Source organism: Scomber japonicus, chromosome 1, assembly GCF_027409825.1.
Source record: "Scomber japonicus isolate fScoJap1 chromosome 1, fScoJap1.pri, whole genome shotgun sequence".
NCBI lineage: Eukaryota > Metazoa > Chordata > Actinopteri > Scombriformes > Scombridae > Scomber > Scomber japonicus.
In genome coordinates this window covers 31617675-31633308 of record NC_070578.1, presented here as the reverse complement: position 1 = coordinate 31633308, position 15634 = coordinate 31617675, and the positions used below count along the sequence as shown (strand labels likewise).

The following is a 15634-nucleotide window of genomic DNA, read 5'->3' as shown; positions in this document are numbered from 1 at the left end:
ATATTAGTAGCAGCAGGACTAGCTGAGCATGAGAATATATGTTTACTAAATGTTTGAAGGAAGAAAAAAATATGTAAGTTTAAGAAATGAGAGAGGAGACACACAGCTGCTGATTCTGTTGCAGTCTCTTCAGATCTTGACAGTGGTCTCTCTATCAGTTTAGGTTTAGATCTCAAAAACTCTAACTCCTGTGGGGAATATATTTTCATTTTGAGATAGAGGAGGCCTGTGGAAACATTTCAAGGTATGATATATGCTTGGAGAGTTCGAACTGTAGGAGTGAGACTGGTCTAAAAGGCTGACTGATTGAAGATGTCACACACAATATCTGAAAACTGCTGTGAGCCTGCCCTCACTTTGGACTTAAATTTATCCAAAAGTACAGAAGTCATCACAACACAGAGCACAACTTTGAATACCTAAAGTTTGCTGAAAATTTTAAAGTTTGAACAGGGTCTGTATGCCAAGTGCATAACCGTAAACATTAATAAAAACACACAATGAAGCACAGTCTAAGCACAGATTAAGCCAATAATATTTGAAGATATAATATAAGTGCCTCTTGGACACATTCTCAGGAAATTTGACATACAATTCCACTGTTACGCTGATGATACCCAACTCTATCTTTCCACTAAGCCTACTTCCACTCTGCCACCCACAGCTCTATCCGACTGCTTACTGGAAATTAAATCATGGCTCTCACTAAATTTTCTTAAACTTAACGGCGAAAAAACTGAGGTCCTCCTCATTGGTACCAGATCAACCCTAGCAACACTCAACACTTTCTCCATGTCCATCGACAATACCACTGTTCCTCCATCCCCTCAAGTAAAGAGCCTGGGTGTCACCCTGGACAGCACACTATCGTTTGAAGCCCACATCAATAACATTACTCGGTCTGCATACTTCCATCTACGTAACATCAATCGTCTCCGTCCCTCACTTTCACCAACCTGCACCGCTATCCTGGTAAACACCCTGATCACATCTCGTCTGGACTACTGTAACTCTCTCCTCTTTGGTCTTCCGCGGAAATCTCTCCACAAACTCCAACTTGTACAGAACGCAGCCGCTCGTATCATAACTAGAACTCCCTTTATTGAACATATCACTCCTGCCCTGCAGCAACTTCACTGGCTCCCTATCAAATCCCGCATTGACTTTAAGATTCTACTCCTCACATTCAAGATCCTTCACAACCTGGCACCATCATATCTCTCTGAACTTATCCACATCTACACACCTTCTCGAACTCTCCGATCCTCCTCTGCTAACCAGCTCTTCGCTCCATCTGCCAACTTAACCACCATGGGGTCAAGAGCTTTCAGCCGATCAGCCCCCCGCCTATGGAACTCTCTCCCGCCTGACATTCGCACTTCCGACTCTGTCTCTACCTTTAAATCCCGCCTGAAAACACACCTATTCAGAGTGGCCTACTCTATCTCCCTTTAACTATGCAATCTTCATTCTTGTTTATTATTATATTAATGCACTTTGAAGTCACGTTCATATTTATTTTTATTTTTATTTATTTTCTTTCTTTATTCTTTATCTCTGCACTAAATGTCACCTGATTTATATTGTTTGATGTACTGTTTTTGTGTTATGTGTGCCTTGTAAGGTGACCTTGAGTGCTTTGAAAGGCGCCTTTAAATAAAATGCATTATTATTATTTATAAATATATACATAAAAAGGTCAATAAACTCATTAAAATCCTTAAAATGACATCTACTTCTCTGTTATTGAAAAATACTGACTTATTTTCAAAAGTTTAACTCATTGTGTGGTTCATTCTCGATGTGTGTACACTACAGGCTTTAAGTTGCCTCATCACACTTGTGTAAGTTGCTAATGCAATGCAATCAGGGAAGGGTCTAATGTGTGCCAAACTTTTAAGATAAGATTAAACTTTATTGATTCCACAAACAGAAATGTATGCATTACAGCAGCAAGACCTGTAAGACCTGAGATGCCTAAAAGTACAATAATACTGTACATCTGCACAGGCCTTGAGGTTGGTTTCAGTGTGAGGAGATATGACACATATCAGTGGTAATACTGATAATACAATACTACTACTACTTCTTCTAATGATGCATGGCACTGTAAGCATTGTGTTGCGAGTCCTGTTCACGCTACAAACAAAAAAAAGATCATGTTTCTCAATAGGTCTGAATGAGGAAATGAGGAACAACCTGATTGCTACAGGGACAAAAGACCTGCAGAGCCACTCCTTGCAGCAAGTGTGGGACAGCCTGTTACTCAGGGGTACTTGTACAGGGGATGGGGGTGTAGTCCAAGATGGCCCAGAGTTTAGTCATCATCCTCCTCTCATTCACCACTGTGTCCAGGGAGCACCCAAGACAGATCCAGCCGTGCTAATCAGTTTATTCAGTGTTTTTTTTTTCATCTGTTGAAGCAATGCTACTGCCCAGAAAACCGCATAAAAGATGTTTGGAGAATTTCCCCTCCAGTTCTCTCTGGACCCACTGTCACTCCTCCTTACAATATTCTGCAGCATGGCAGCAACCCCAAATATGCAGCTAGTGTCATAAATAACTATCTTCATGTAGAATATGAACAAGTAGTGCTGCAACAGATGGTATGGCCCCCATAGAGCCCTGATCTCAACATCACGGAGTGACAGAAACAACTGAGACGCCCGAATCCACAAAAGAGCTGAGGCAAAATCCATAAACAACTGACCTAGAAAAACTGTGTGGAGGTGTATTGGGTGGGGGGGATTAGGGTTAGGGCAAATATTGAGTTACATTAGATTTTTTCTGTTTATGGCACCTTGTCTGAAGTTAATAAATAAAACTCTTCATGGCTTGTGGTACCTAAAACCATTATTACCTCATTGTTGGCTGTTGTAACGTTTTAATTCCCATTTATATTATTTATAAACCTACCTATCTATCTATCTATCTATCTATCTATCTATCTATCTCGTTTACACACTACAGTACATATGTGGTAAGAGGCTATTACTGTGTGATGATTATTGTCTCATAAAGCAGACTTCTTATCTACTTATTCATCTCTTACTTTAATTTTTCTGCTCTGACTTCCTCCATATCTTATCTCTCCGGTGCGCGCTCCCGCCTGGTGTCTTCTTCCTGGTCGCGCCCAGATAGTATAAAATAGCCTAGATTTGTCAAACTCTCGCGAGATTTGTAGCGAAGTAGAAACTTTAACCCAAATCATGATCTTCCCACTGACCTTAACATTAACCCTAACCTTAACTAAATGGTTGTTTTTGCACCTAAACCTAAGCAGACATTAACAATGGCGTTGTTAGATGATAAAACAACGAGACAAGAATATTTTGAAGTTCTGGAAGCGTAATTCTGCCAATGTGATAAAAAAAAAGTCAAGAGGAACTATTTCAAAATAATGACTTATTTGTATCACATTATTTTGAGACAGTAAGTCATTATTTTGAGATATTTCGCATTATTTTGAATTACTATGTCATTATTTGAGTTACTAAGTCATTATTTTGAGACACTAAATCATTTTTTGAGGTAGTTTCTCGTTATGTTGATATAGTAAGTGATAATTTCGAGATACTAAGTAATTATTTTGACACTAAGTCATTATTTTAGAGAAAGATTCTCAATATTTTGACTTAAAGCATCCTTTTTAAATGGGCTTCACTATATAAAGCAGAGTCAGGGTTTCGCAGATCTAGGGTTACCAACTGACTTTCGCAGATCTAGGGTTACCGTCTGAACGCGAACCTTCTTCTTTCCTCTCCGCTCGCTCCCGCTGCGCGCCCCGCCTCTCTCTCGCTCTCTGATATTCTGCTCGCTCCCGCTGCGCGCCCCCGCCTGTCTCTGACATTCCGCTCGCACTCACGTGTTTCTCTGTGTGTATAAAAGGGTCTCCGTCTCTCCGCTCACAATGTCCACCGTGTCACCAGACAAACGGCGAAAAATGGAGTCAGCGCTGAACCAGCTGAAGAAGCACACCGTGGTGGTGGCAGACACGGGAGATTTTAACGGTAAACGCCCCCGCTTTTTTTTTTTTATGACAGGCTAATGTTAGCATGCTAGCGACCGCCGGGAAGCAGGTTTAAAGTGAATGACCGCTGTGTCAATATAACAACTCTTAGCATCGACGTGACTCTGTTTATCCTGCCCGGTGTGGTCTGACAGCATAGCTAACCATCTTTTGTGATGTTTTACCCTCTGCTTAGTGACTACTGATGTTTAAAAGCTCATAATCCAATTAGTTCCTATTAACAACACTTAACACAGTAACGTCTTGCTACTTTACTTTAGCCGTGGTGGCTAACTAATCATTTCTGCTTAATCTGTTACGAATTAAACGTGTTTTATTTGTGTGTAAACTTCATATCAACCTTAAAAAACTTTAAACAATTACATTAAATCTACACTAGCTACAACTATAATGTATGACGCATGTGCAAGTGGTTGAAAATAAAAGTTATAGACTGTTATGCACTTTTTAAATTTTAGCACACACACACTAAAAAAGGAGTATAAATGTGGTGGTTTCTTCCTTGTTAGTCCAGTTCATGCCACAGATAAAGAGATTACGTTTCCCAATAGATCTGAATGAGGAACAGTGTGCAGTAATTCAATTACATTGTGATGCAAGGAACCAGACTGTTCCTCATGCAGGGTTGCAGACTCAGGATGACATGACAGAACTGGTGTGTGAGTCCTGCAGCAGCCAGGCGTGACTCCAGGAAGCTCCTTAAGCCTCACAGGAGTGTTTGCTCAGGCTTTTTGTGTAGTGAGTTTGTGTGTAATTTACCTGAGGCTTGGTTAAAATGTACTCTTGCTCCACAATGTAATGATCAACAGTGTAATTGTGTGCAACCTAAAGATGCTGAAAGAGTAACTTGATTAATCCAAGATAAGATATTCCTTTATTAGTCCCACAGTAGAGAAACTTATATGATCGTAGCAGCAAAAACGTAAAGAGCATCAATATAAAAAAATAAAGAACAATAGATAATAAGTACACAAGCAATTAAAAAGACAATAGTAGTAAAAATAAATAAATAACATTATGTACCAGAGTAATATTGGCGGTAAAGGATAATATACCTGAGTTTATTGTTATTGCACAAAGTTTAAAGTGGAAAAAAATATATATTTGTTTATTTTGCATGGTTGAGCAAGGCTTCAGCTAACGATTATCGTTGTTGTTGTTACTACTACTACATACTGCTTTCAGATACTCCTTTTTAATGGTAAATTTCAGAAAACTGAAAAAATCCAATATGTCGTCAAATGACTCATTTTGCCCAACCAACAGTCAATAACCCAAATATTCATATTCACAAATCATAATGTAAATTTCTCCATCGTGACACTGATAAAGGAATATCTTATCTCTTATCTTATATTTTACAATGACCGTTTCATTTAGCAGATGCTTGTATCCAAAGCAAAGGCATAATATTAAAACAGACAAGCGCCAAATCCAAATTTAAGAAGCTGAAACCAGAGAATGATTGGAGTTTTTGGTTTATGAATGACTCTAAGGATGAATTGATGATCAAAATAGTTGCAGAATCATTTTCTGTTGATTGCCTAATTAGATTAATTGGCTTATCCTTGCAAGTCTTAATTTATCAAGTAGTCAAATCCATGAAAACTGTGATCAGTTAATTGTAATTCATTCACAACACAAAAAATACCAAATATTATTTTTTCAGCTCGTTGAAATGTGGAGATCTTCAGCTTTTCAGTTTGTGATGTCATTTTGAATTCAATATATCTTTTGAGTTTTGGTGACAGTTGGTCGAACAAAACTGTCACCAAAATCAGTTAAACTTTATTTGTATTGCAGCTTTTCATACAGGTTAGTGCTGTTTTTCAAAATGCCTCACAGGTGACTCATTAGACAGACAAATATTAACAGAAAGACATTTCTAGACTAATGCTCAAAATAATATGAAGCCTCTCAAGGCATTTGTTTTCTATTCAACAGTTTGTAGATGAGATGAATCAACAGTGAACATAGTTGTGAGATGCATCTCTACAATTCATTTAACACATCTTTTAATCGTAGTGAAAACGTCCGTCAGCACCGTCACTGAAGAAAGATTTTATGCAGATTTTTTTTAAGCTGATAAGAAGAGTGCTTTCTCACTAGTTAACATGAATATTGTAAGAAAGGATTTCTTGTAGATTATCTTCTGGTGCTAAGTGGTTCCTCGAAGCCTCTTGTTTTATGATGTAACTTTTTTTTTTTGTGGGGAGGTGGGTTTTCGCTGGTAGCAGGTTAAAACATGTTTAGAAGCAGCACTTCGGTTTCATGTGGGGAAAAAAAAAGTAAGAACTTGGGTAAATGTGGTGTAACGCCACCGTCTTGCTTCACTTATGTAAGTGGGGAAAGAGCGGTTCTCAGAAATATTTTGAAAGTTAAAGGGGGGGGGGGGGTTTTGGTGGCACTTGTGAAATGTTGCACAGGGCTACTTGGTAACTAATTAGCCTGCAGAGTTATTGATGGTACAAAGGAGACGTACATTAAAGGCTCTGTTGTCTTTTCTGAAGGTCTTTGATTTGACACAGAAGACAGTAATGTATGCATACTAATATAATGTGTAGATTAATTAAATAATAATAATAAAACTTTATTTATAGAGCACCTTTCATACAAGGCATATACAACAGCAAATATAACAGAAAAAAAGGAGAAATGCAGTAAAATTAGACAATTAAAAAATAATAATTAATTTAAAAAAAAAGACATTCAGTAAAAAATAAATTAAAATTACACTAATTAAAAGCCAAATTAAATAAATATGTTTTCAGCTGTCATTTAAGGATGTTCACAGAGCTCACATCTCTTATAGCTTTGGGTAGACTATTCCATCATTTTTGGAGCATATTTAAAGACTGCTGTGCTTCCTATTTTCTTGTTGGCTTAATTGTGTGTATTTAATAACCCAGCTATGGATGACCCCAGCTATGGATGATCTAATCACGTGAGGGATTATAGAACGACATAGTCTGTGATAATCTGACTGTCATATGAAGTAAATTATGTATTTTTGCTTAGTCATTTAACGTTATTGAGAATATAAAGTTTAATTTAATGTTTTTTTACATCTCAATAAACCACAATGCTTACACAATGATCTAAATAGAAAAAAGTTGTTTGTAGCTAATTCATTAGATGTTTCCTCACATTCTTCAACACAGCTGCCTGAAATTGAACTTGATACTCCAAATAGTTACTACTCTAGTTACTAAAAAGGGTTTAAAGCTCCAGCTGCATGTGTTGCAAAATATGCTCATTCAGAGGAATTGTGGTATAATACACATGCAAATATAGTTGCTAAGTCATGATGATGTTGTAAATTACTGAGAGAGGAAATCAGCGTTCCTGACTGTTAAGAGGGAATTAGGGGATATTTACTGTTAATGGAAAGCATACAAAACTGTTAAAGCCAAAAGTAATCAATCTGCGCTTTTACTGCATACTGTCTTTTTCTTTTTCTTTTTTTAAACCCGTGATCACGAGTGTCCGATCCAACCCCACTGACCTGCAAAAGGATCCAATGTGAGAGATAACTAGTTGTGAGAACAGAGGGGGTCTTTGTTCTCTCTGAGGCTGAAGAGGCTGCCAGCACTGACTAGAATCGACTGCTACAATAAAACGCTGACACAAAAACCATGAAAAGGCCCCGTCGCTCATGCATATCAAATTAAAAAATGAGTCCAGCCTCGTGAACGTCAACAGGATGTTTTTTTAAAGAAGTCCTGTAAATTGTGGAAAAGTCTAAAACAGGCGGAATGATTTATCACTACAGATTATTCAACTTTTTATTCATCTCAAACTATTATTCCCTTTCTCAGTAAATTCTATTATAATTTAAATGTAATATTATGAGCTAAGACTTTTCTTTACTGATGATTTTAATTAGTTCCTTATTCAGGAGAGAGTTGCTCTGTGTGGTAATTCTTTGTCTTTTTTTCCCCACTGATTTTAATGGTACTTACAGTCGGCTGCTGCATCAGCAGTTTGGACTTTTTATTTTTTGCTAAGTATGAGAGAAGTATTCCCAGCTGCGTATAATCACCCTTTAGTAATAAATACGACACTATTAAATGATTAATCTTTACCCTACTTAAGCATTTGTCTTTCCTCTTTTAAGATAGTTAAAACTGTTTCCTTTTTATATGTGATTAGAAGAAACACTGATACTCATTTCCTCCTCTGACTCTGTATAGGATTTTCTTTTTTTTTAATGTGTTTTAGAGGATGTTATGACATTACATTCACACACTAGATGGCGCCATTCTCTACCTGACAGCAGCAGTATTGTGTAGCTTTTTGTACATGACAGCGTCCAATGACTGTGTGTTGGTTTTACCTACATGGAGAAACACTTCTATAAACACACATATATGGGATTAAGTCTTGATTACAGTGTGAAAACTGGGATTAAAGTAGTGTCTGAGCCCATTATATTAGTTATTGACACTGCTGGGGAGGTTTATAATAGACCCGGTCAGTGACATGTTTTAAAATTAAATAATAAAAAGTCGATTTGTAATTGATTTGTAAAAGTGATTTATTCAAAATAATGAAGTATCTAACACATTTACTTTTTCCCTGTATAAAGATTGTGACAATTTTAATAAAAATACATTTTATTTATGGAGCACTTTTAACAATACTCAAAGACTCAGATACAAAAACAACCAATAAATGCAATCAGTACAATCATGAAGGAAACAGTCAAGTATTTAGTGGTAGCATCTACTTCCAGTCTATCATGGGTTTGTGGATGTTTGCAGTGTATGAGATATTTGATGAAGTGAGATTGATTATCTATATTTTCTAAACCAGTGTCTCTTTTTTTCCTGTTTTCCTGCAGCCATCGATGAGTACAAGCCTCAAGATGCCACCACTAACCCATCTCTTATCCTGGCTGCTGCAAAGATGCCAGCCTACCAGCACCTGTTGGATCAGGCCATTAAATTCGGCATTGCCAAAGGCGGGTAAGGGGTTGTCACAGTGTATGAAACCACTCTGTAATCTACAGTAGAGGGCAAAGTTTCAGCTCAAACAGCATTTAGTTGGAAGGCACTTGCTGAAGAGCTGTAACATTGTTTGCAACATTTTTCAGATGTTTCACAGTAGACAGTTCCTCTGTGCAAATAGTTGACAAAGTTCCCTAATTTCCTACGTTAGTTCACTCTTACAGTTACAAGATGAAATATTCCATTAAAATTCGCAGTAATTAGTGTTTTAAAAGTTAAGAATTGCAGCTGTAAATATATAATAAGTGAACAATGTCAAGTTATTTTACTTTTCCTATGTTAATTTGAACTTTTTGATAAATTACCACAGCAAATGACCTGCTCTGTGGGTAAAGTGCCTTGAGATGACTTGGTGTTTAAGTTCTCCAGCTTAAACATCTTTTTTCCCTTTCGTCAGATCTGAAGAGGAGCAGGTAGCTAACACCATGGACAAGCTGTTTGTGAGCTTTGGCCTTGAGATCCTCAAGAAGGTTCCAGGCAGAGTGTCTACAGAGGTGGACGCCAGGTAGGAGGAAAACGGTGCTGCATATCACGGGGTGGTGGTGGTGGTGGTGGTGGTGGTGATGATGATGATGACAGGAAACTGGTTGCATAACAATTTATGAACATTGTTGAGACGTTGTGTCAGTGTTTCTGTCATCTGCTTCATGAAAAATGCAGGTTGTTACTTCTATTGTAGAGATAGTTATCACCTACATTACTGTCTACACTCAACAATTTGTTTTTTAATTAAGGATTGAAATTGAAATTTTTCTACTCGATTGCTTGTTTGCCACATAATGAGTTCTAGCATCAGACAGGGTAAAGTGAAATTAAATGTGTAATGTCTGATGTTTCCTCCTGATCTCTTTCATTTAACAGACTATCATATGACAAAGAAGAAATGGTGGCTAAGGCCCTGAGGCTCATTGCTCTGTACGAAGAGGCAGGCATCAGCAAGGACCGCGTGCTCATCAAGCTGTCATCCACATGGGAGGGAATCCAGGCTGGCAAGTATGTAATGTTAGCTATGCTCGCCTGTCATTCATTATGTGTCTGTTATTGTCTGCTATGTTTTTAGAACATCGTGACGTTGATGGTGAACTTTTCAGAAGGCCATTAGTTAACACAGTATGTCATGTTTTTTAATCTGGACAAAAACGGAAGTATGAGAAGACAATAAACATTTTTTATAGGGTTTTCATTTTAAAGATGACTTTGATGATTTTTAAAGTTTTACAGCTTAAAATGAGAATAGCTGGTCCAGCTTAAAAGTTAGTCCACCTTAAGTAAGTTATTTAATTTGAGGTTAACACCCTTTACTTCAGCTCGGTGGCAAAAAAAAACACAGGAACTTGGCTTTGGTTTTGGTTTTGCTACATTCACAGCTATAATGTTACTGCTGACTTCATACTCATCACATCATATACATGGGTTCTCTCTCTCGACCACACGCTCGCTACACACACAACCTACACACTGAGCTTAAAAGAGCTACGCTACTTTAAAAATGCTCCCCGATGCTTAGGTCCGACGAGGAGTAAACTTGGGTCCGGTGAGCTTGTAGTACTTTGGCAGAAACCCTTTATGACTTTATGGCCAAACATTTTTGACACAGGTGGATAAAGTGTACACTGACTGTCACTGTGCATGGATGTATTCAGGTTCTCACCCCCCCCCCCCGAGCGGCAAATGCATAAAAATAGCTGCAGTCTGCCATTGAGCATAAACAAAGACATAAAATTTGACTGATGATGGAGAGCTGATGTGCTGTTAAGTCCACGAAGCATTCAGACACGTGTACCAAAAGTTAGAGCGTACACGCAATCTGAAGAGAAGAAATGTGATATCTACTAAAGGGCTGTGAAATTAGACCTTTTTTATAGTAATTTATTAGAGATCGGCATAACAATGTACAAAAATACAGTTACAGATGGTTCCTCTCACTTTTTTTTTCTTCCCACTCATAAACCAAGCTGCATTTATAAAGATAAATTCAAGTTAAAGTAGCTTTGTGCATCAAAATATAGTAACATGTTTCAATAAAACTGATTAAATAGAAATAAATACATGAGACAACCTACATAGATTGCAGCCTGTGTCTCTGTTAACTGCTTCAAGTGCTTCCACATATTTTCAACAGTGTAAAATGAACTTCCTACATTCAGTGTCTCATCTTTTGAGGAGCGTCTCAGTTAAAAAGGAGTAGCAGAGGAAATTGTGATTTTTGTTTTTTAATAATATATTGTCTTGTTTTCTTGTACAGGGAGCTTGAGGAGAAGCACGGTGTTCACTGCAACATGACCCTGCTGTTCTCTTTTGCTCAGGCTGTGGCCTGCGCAGAAGCAAAGGTAACGCTGATCTCACCCTTCGTTGGACGCATCCTTGACTGGTACAAGGAGAACACAGACCGCAAAAGCTACGAGCCCCATGAAGACCCAGGTAGTGCATCGCTGTTACGAAACCATGAGAAAATGCATCATAGGAGGTAGTAAATACTCGGATAATAGACCGCAAGGTGCTGTTAAAAACAAGCTACTTGAAATACTTTTCGTTTTTTACAACGAAATAATTGAATTCTGAGTGCGTAACTCTTTTCACACAAGTATCAAGGATGCAGTCATGTATTTCACTGCAAAACTGTACTCCCAAAACTGTGAAGAAGAAAATTGCAAACATGGATGCATAAACTGCATAAATTACAAATTCTTCTTTTTTTTTTTACAATATGCAAAAAAGTGAGATATATTTCTCTTCAAGAGGACTTGTTTTTTTTGTGAGCTATTTAATTATTTATTAGTTTTGATACTGTTAAGATGTTGGATGTCTGTGTTTTAAACATGGTCAAAACTTGAATTTTAACATATGTAGAAATGCTCTCTGTAAGATAATCATTTTTTTAAATGTATTTATCTGATTTATGTGTAGTGGTTTTATGATACGTCCCCTGTAAACAAACTTTCACCTCATTATATGATAATGTACACAAAAGGTTTACAGTAATGTCATTCTACTGTTAAGCACCAGACACATCTCATGGAAAAGATGACTTACAGATGACAGTTGTTTGCTTGTATACCATAAAGGCAAATAGTAGTGACAAATAGTTTCGATACAGTCAAGGACATGATTTACTTTTACTTTTTTTTTTTTTTTTTGTTTAAATAATGCGTCTAACCCCCACTCCCCCTCCCCGAAACACCTGATGACTTCATGACTGATGTCACTAATGGCTGACTGCTATCTCAAATAATTACAGTACGCAGCAGACAACAATATTCGTTTCCTTTTTGAGCTTGATTGAACCCTGTGATCTGAGGTGTGTCCCTGTTCTATGGCAATGTAGAGGGAGCACATACCTTCATAAGTCTGTGACATAAACTGCACGCAAAGAGATGCCTAATGCATTGATAACCTTTTCTTCTAATGTGACACACAGTGAGTCAGAAAGCAGCCAAGGAATAGACTTTGAAAAGGCTTTTCAGGACAGATACTTTCTTTTTCAGGACAAAAAAGTTAGATAATATCTAAAAAGTTAGGGTTTTTTTAAGTAAGTGTTTATGTATGTAATAACTGTGATGGATTGGCAAATTGCAACTTTCATCAGTATACATTTCAGGATGTAAAAGAAGCTCAAATCTCCAGAAAACCTTCAAGTGCACATCAAAGGTTTGAAAAAAAAAAAAAAAAAAATCATTATAACCCTTAAAAACACTGAGTCATCAGGTTTTAGGCCTAGTACCCACAGTTGAGTGCACATTCACACAGCGCCATGTAGTCAGCTAATGTGCCCCACATCTGAAATATGCCAACACATATTTAACTTAACCCACACTTCTCCCAATAGTGCTTCAAAGATGCATTCAGGGCCAAGTGTATCCCACAATTCACCAGTCGATAACCCATCCAGTTGGTGGTGGTAGTGCACCTATGGGTTATTGTTTTTTTAGGGCAGTTGCAAGACAACTGACATGGATAAGTTCAAGTTTATGACATCTGGGATTCCACATGAATATTATTATGAATGTCTGAACACGGCAAAGTTGTGGCAGAACCTCCACAGATGGTTATCACTTAATAATAAAATCCGTTCTTCCTTCTTATTAAAAAATTCCCATCCTTAAAAACTTATCAGGGGGATACCCATTCAAAATAATATGTCACTTTAAGTATGATTTTGCTATAATGATAAGCACCCAAAACATTTACTCAGCCAAATAATGTGAAAATATTTCATAGCGACACCAGAATTTAACTCAAACTGTAGTGTTAATAGTGACACAACTAAAGTCTTTCTAATAATGTAAAAAGGCAGTTGCATTTTTAGCATTTCATTTTCGAGCTGCTCTCACTCCTTTCCTGTTTCTGTGTACCTAGGTGTGGTGAGTGTGACTAAGATTTACAACTACTACAAGAAGTACGGCTATAGCACCGTGGTGATGGGCGCCTCCTTCAGAAACACGGGGCAAGTGAAGGCCCTGACAGGCTGTGACCTGCTCACCATTTCACCTGGGCTGCTGGCAGAGCTCAGCCAGGACCACAGCACTGTCACAGAGATGCTCAGTGTGGAGAAAGGTACAGCCTTCCTGCAAAATACTGCTGTCTTTAGTTTGCCTGTTTTTATTTGCATTGTGCTGGGACATTCAACAAATAGAGGCATACAAATGGGAGAGAGTAGACTATATCTTTTTAAACAGGAAAAAACCCAAATGATTGCAGTCTTATTTAAGGTTTGACACCTATTTGTATCATAATGAATACATCTTTTTATTCATTTAAAAAACAGTGACACCTGCTATTATTTCTCATCCAATCTTGTTTTTGCATCAAGGTTGATAGTGTTATTTTAAGGAGTTGTTATTTCAAGAGCCAGAGCATTTTCACTCCCTTTTTCTCTATATTCTCTATTAGTAAAAGCATTTTCTGAACATCACAAGACCTAATTTACTATAAACAGTGATGTTTACTGGAGTTTCCTTTCAACAGACAACATACAAGCTGAAAAAGTCTTTCCACATCAACTATGATGGTTTGTTTTTGCAGCCAAGTCTTGCGATCTGGAGAAGGTCCACCTGGACGAGAAGGACTTCCGCTGGCAGCACAACGAGGACCGTATGGGCGTTGAGAAACTGTCTGACGGCATCCGCAAGTTCGCTGCTGACGCCGTCAAGCTGGAGACTATGATCAAAGTAAGATTTTTTTATTTTTTTATTTTTGCATGCGTTTGTGTATTTGCATTTGCAAGTTATTTGCCAAGTTGTTGTTTTTAATTCTGAGGCTCTTCTCTTTTAATCACAGGAGAAAATGCTTAACGTGAAAAACGGCCAGTAATGGACAGATTGGACGTCTCCCGCTGCACTGACAAGAAGTATAAGGAGTTAGGCTGCCTTTTTTTTGTCCTGTTCAACCTGAGAGGAGGCTGAAAGCACCACCAGAACTTCCCTCTTTCCTCTGTGACCAAACTGCAGGGACCCCCCCCCCCCCTTCCCTTGTGAATGGACACCTTTCCTCTCTTAGGCTGACTTAATATCTGACCAAACATTAATGGTGAATGATACTAATGTGAGTGTTGAGTTTAAAATATTCTAATATTTACTAGAAAAGTGACCAGAAAGGACAAAAAAATAAACAGCTTTACATAAGAAATGAGACTTGGTTTAGTCTTGTTGAGTAGCCATCATGTGACTACTAGAAAGGACCAGGAGCACTTTTTGGCAGGAAAGGACCACAATTTTGCTATCAAGAACCAGGTTGAGGGGAAAACTTTCATAAAAGACAATTGTACCATCATTCCTGAAAATCTTACATTTTTCTCTTTCTATAAATAAACATCTCAGTCTTAACTTGTGTGTTGTTTGTTTTTTATTTTTTACTGTTTCTGTCTTAAAACACATGTCGGACACACAAACACTGCATCAACACTAAATATATGTAAGGCCTTTGGAAGTGGAAGTTCGGCAAGTTGAAGTAAACTAAGATTGCTCTCATCTGTATCACAAATACGCCTCTTGACGTGCAACTATTGTCATGCCTCTTTTACAGTCCCTGGTTTAGCCAGTTTTACTCCATTCCATCTCAGCCCAAATTCACTGGAGCTCCACCTTTTATTCATAACACCAATAGGGGAAGACGATGTTCACTCAAAACTCATAATACTTTTTGTCTGAAGCCAGTGAAGATCTCAAGATTAGCGGGGACTTTGGCACATTTGAAAGTGTGGCTGGAAGCTTAAGGTAATGGGATTTATTTAATTTATGTATTATATATTTCTGACTTTCTGTTTGGTCCGCTGTATTTCTGTGTTTGTGTTTAATAGAAATTGCTGAGATTTACATTGACTAAATGCTGTTGGGTAAATGGTGTGTTTATGTGGTTTGAAGGTTTCAGTGCTCAAAGATAATAGCAAACGTATCTACAGTAAATAAGTGATGGTCTCACACTTTTGCTTGAAATGATGAACATAAAGTAAGACAAGCTCCTCTTCCACCAAATGCAACAAATGAAGATTTAAATTGTTATAACCTGAAAGAATTATACAACTGCAACTTTAATGTTGTTGAAGAAAAAATTGTTGAGCAGAAAGAAGGAAAGTTTCATGGCTTTTGGGCTTTGTTTT

General features: G+C 37.6%; 1 protein-coding gene across 1 annotated transcript; it reads left to right on the top strand.

Moving 5' to 3' along the window:
• The first annotated feature begins 3838 nt into the window (after nt 1-3838).
• Nucleotides 3839-14859, top strand: taldo1 (transaldolase 1). The gene is made up of 8 exons (XM_053320615.1): nt 3839-4010; nt 8874-8997; nt 9437-9544; nt 9901-10032; nt 11285-11460; nt 13396-13593; nt 14062-14207; nt 14317-14859. Exons 1-8 carry the CDS (start codon nt 3911-3913, stop codon nt 14347-14349), a joined length of 1017 nt encoding a protein of 338 aa, XP_053176590.1. The 5' UTR covers nt 3839-3910; the 3' UTR covers nt 14350-14859.
• Nucleotides 14860-15634: the final 775 nt, after the last annotated feature.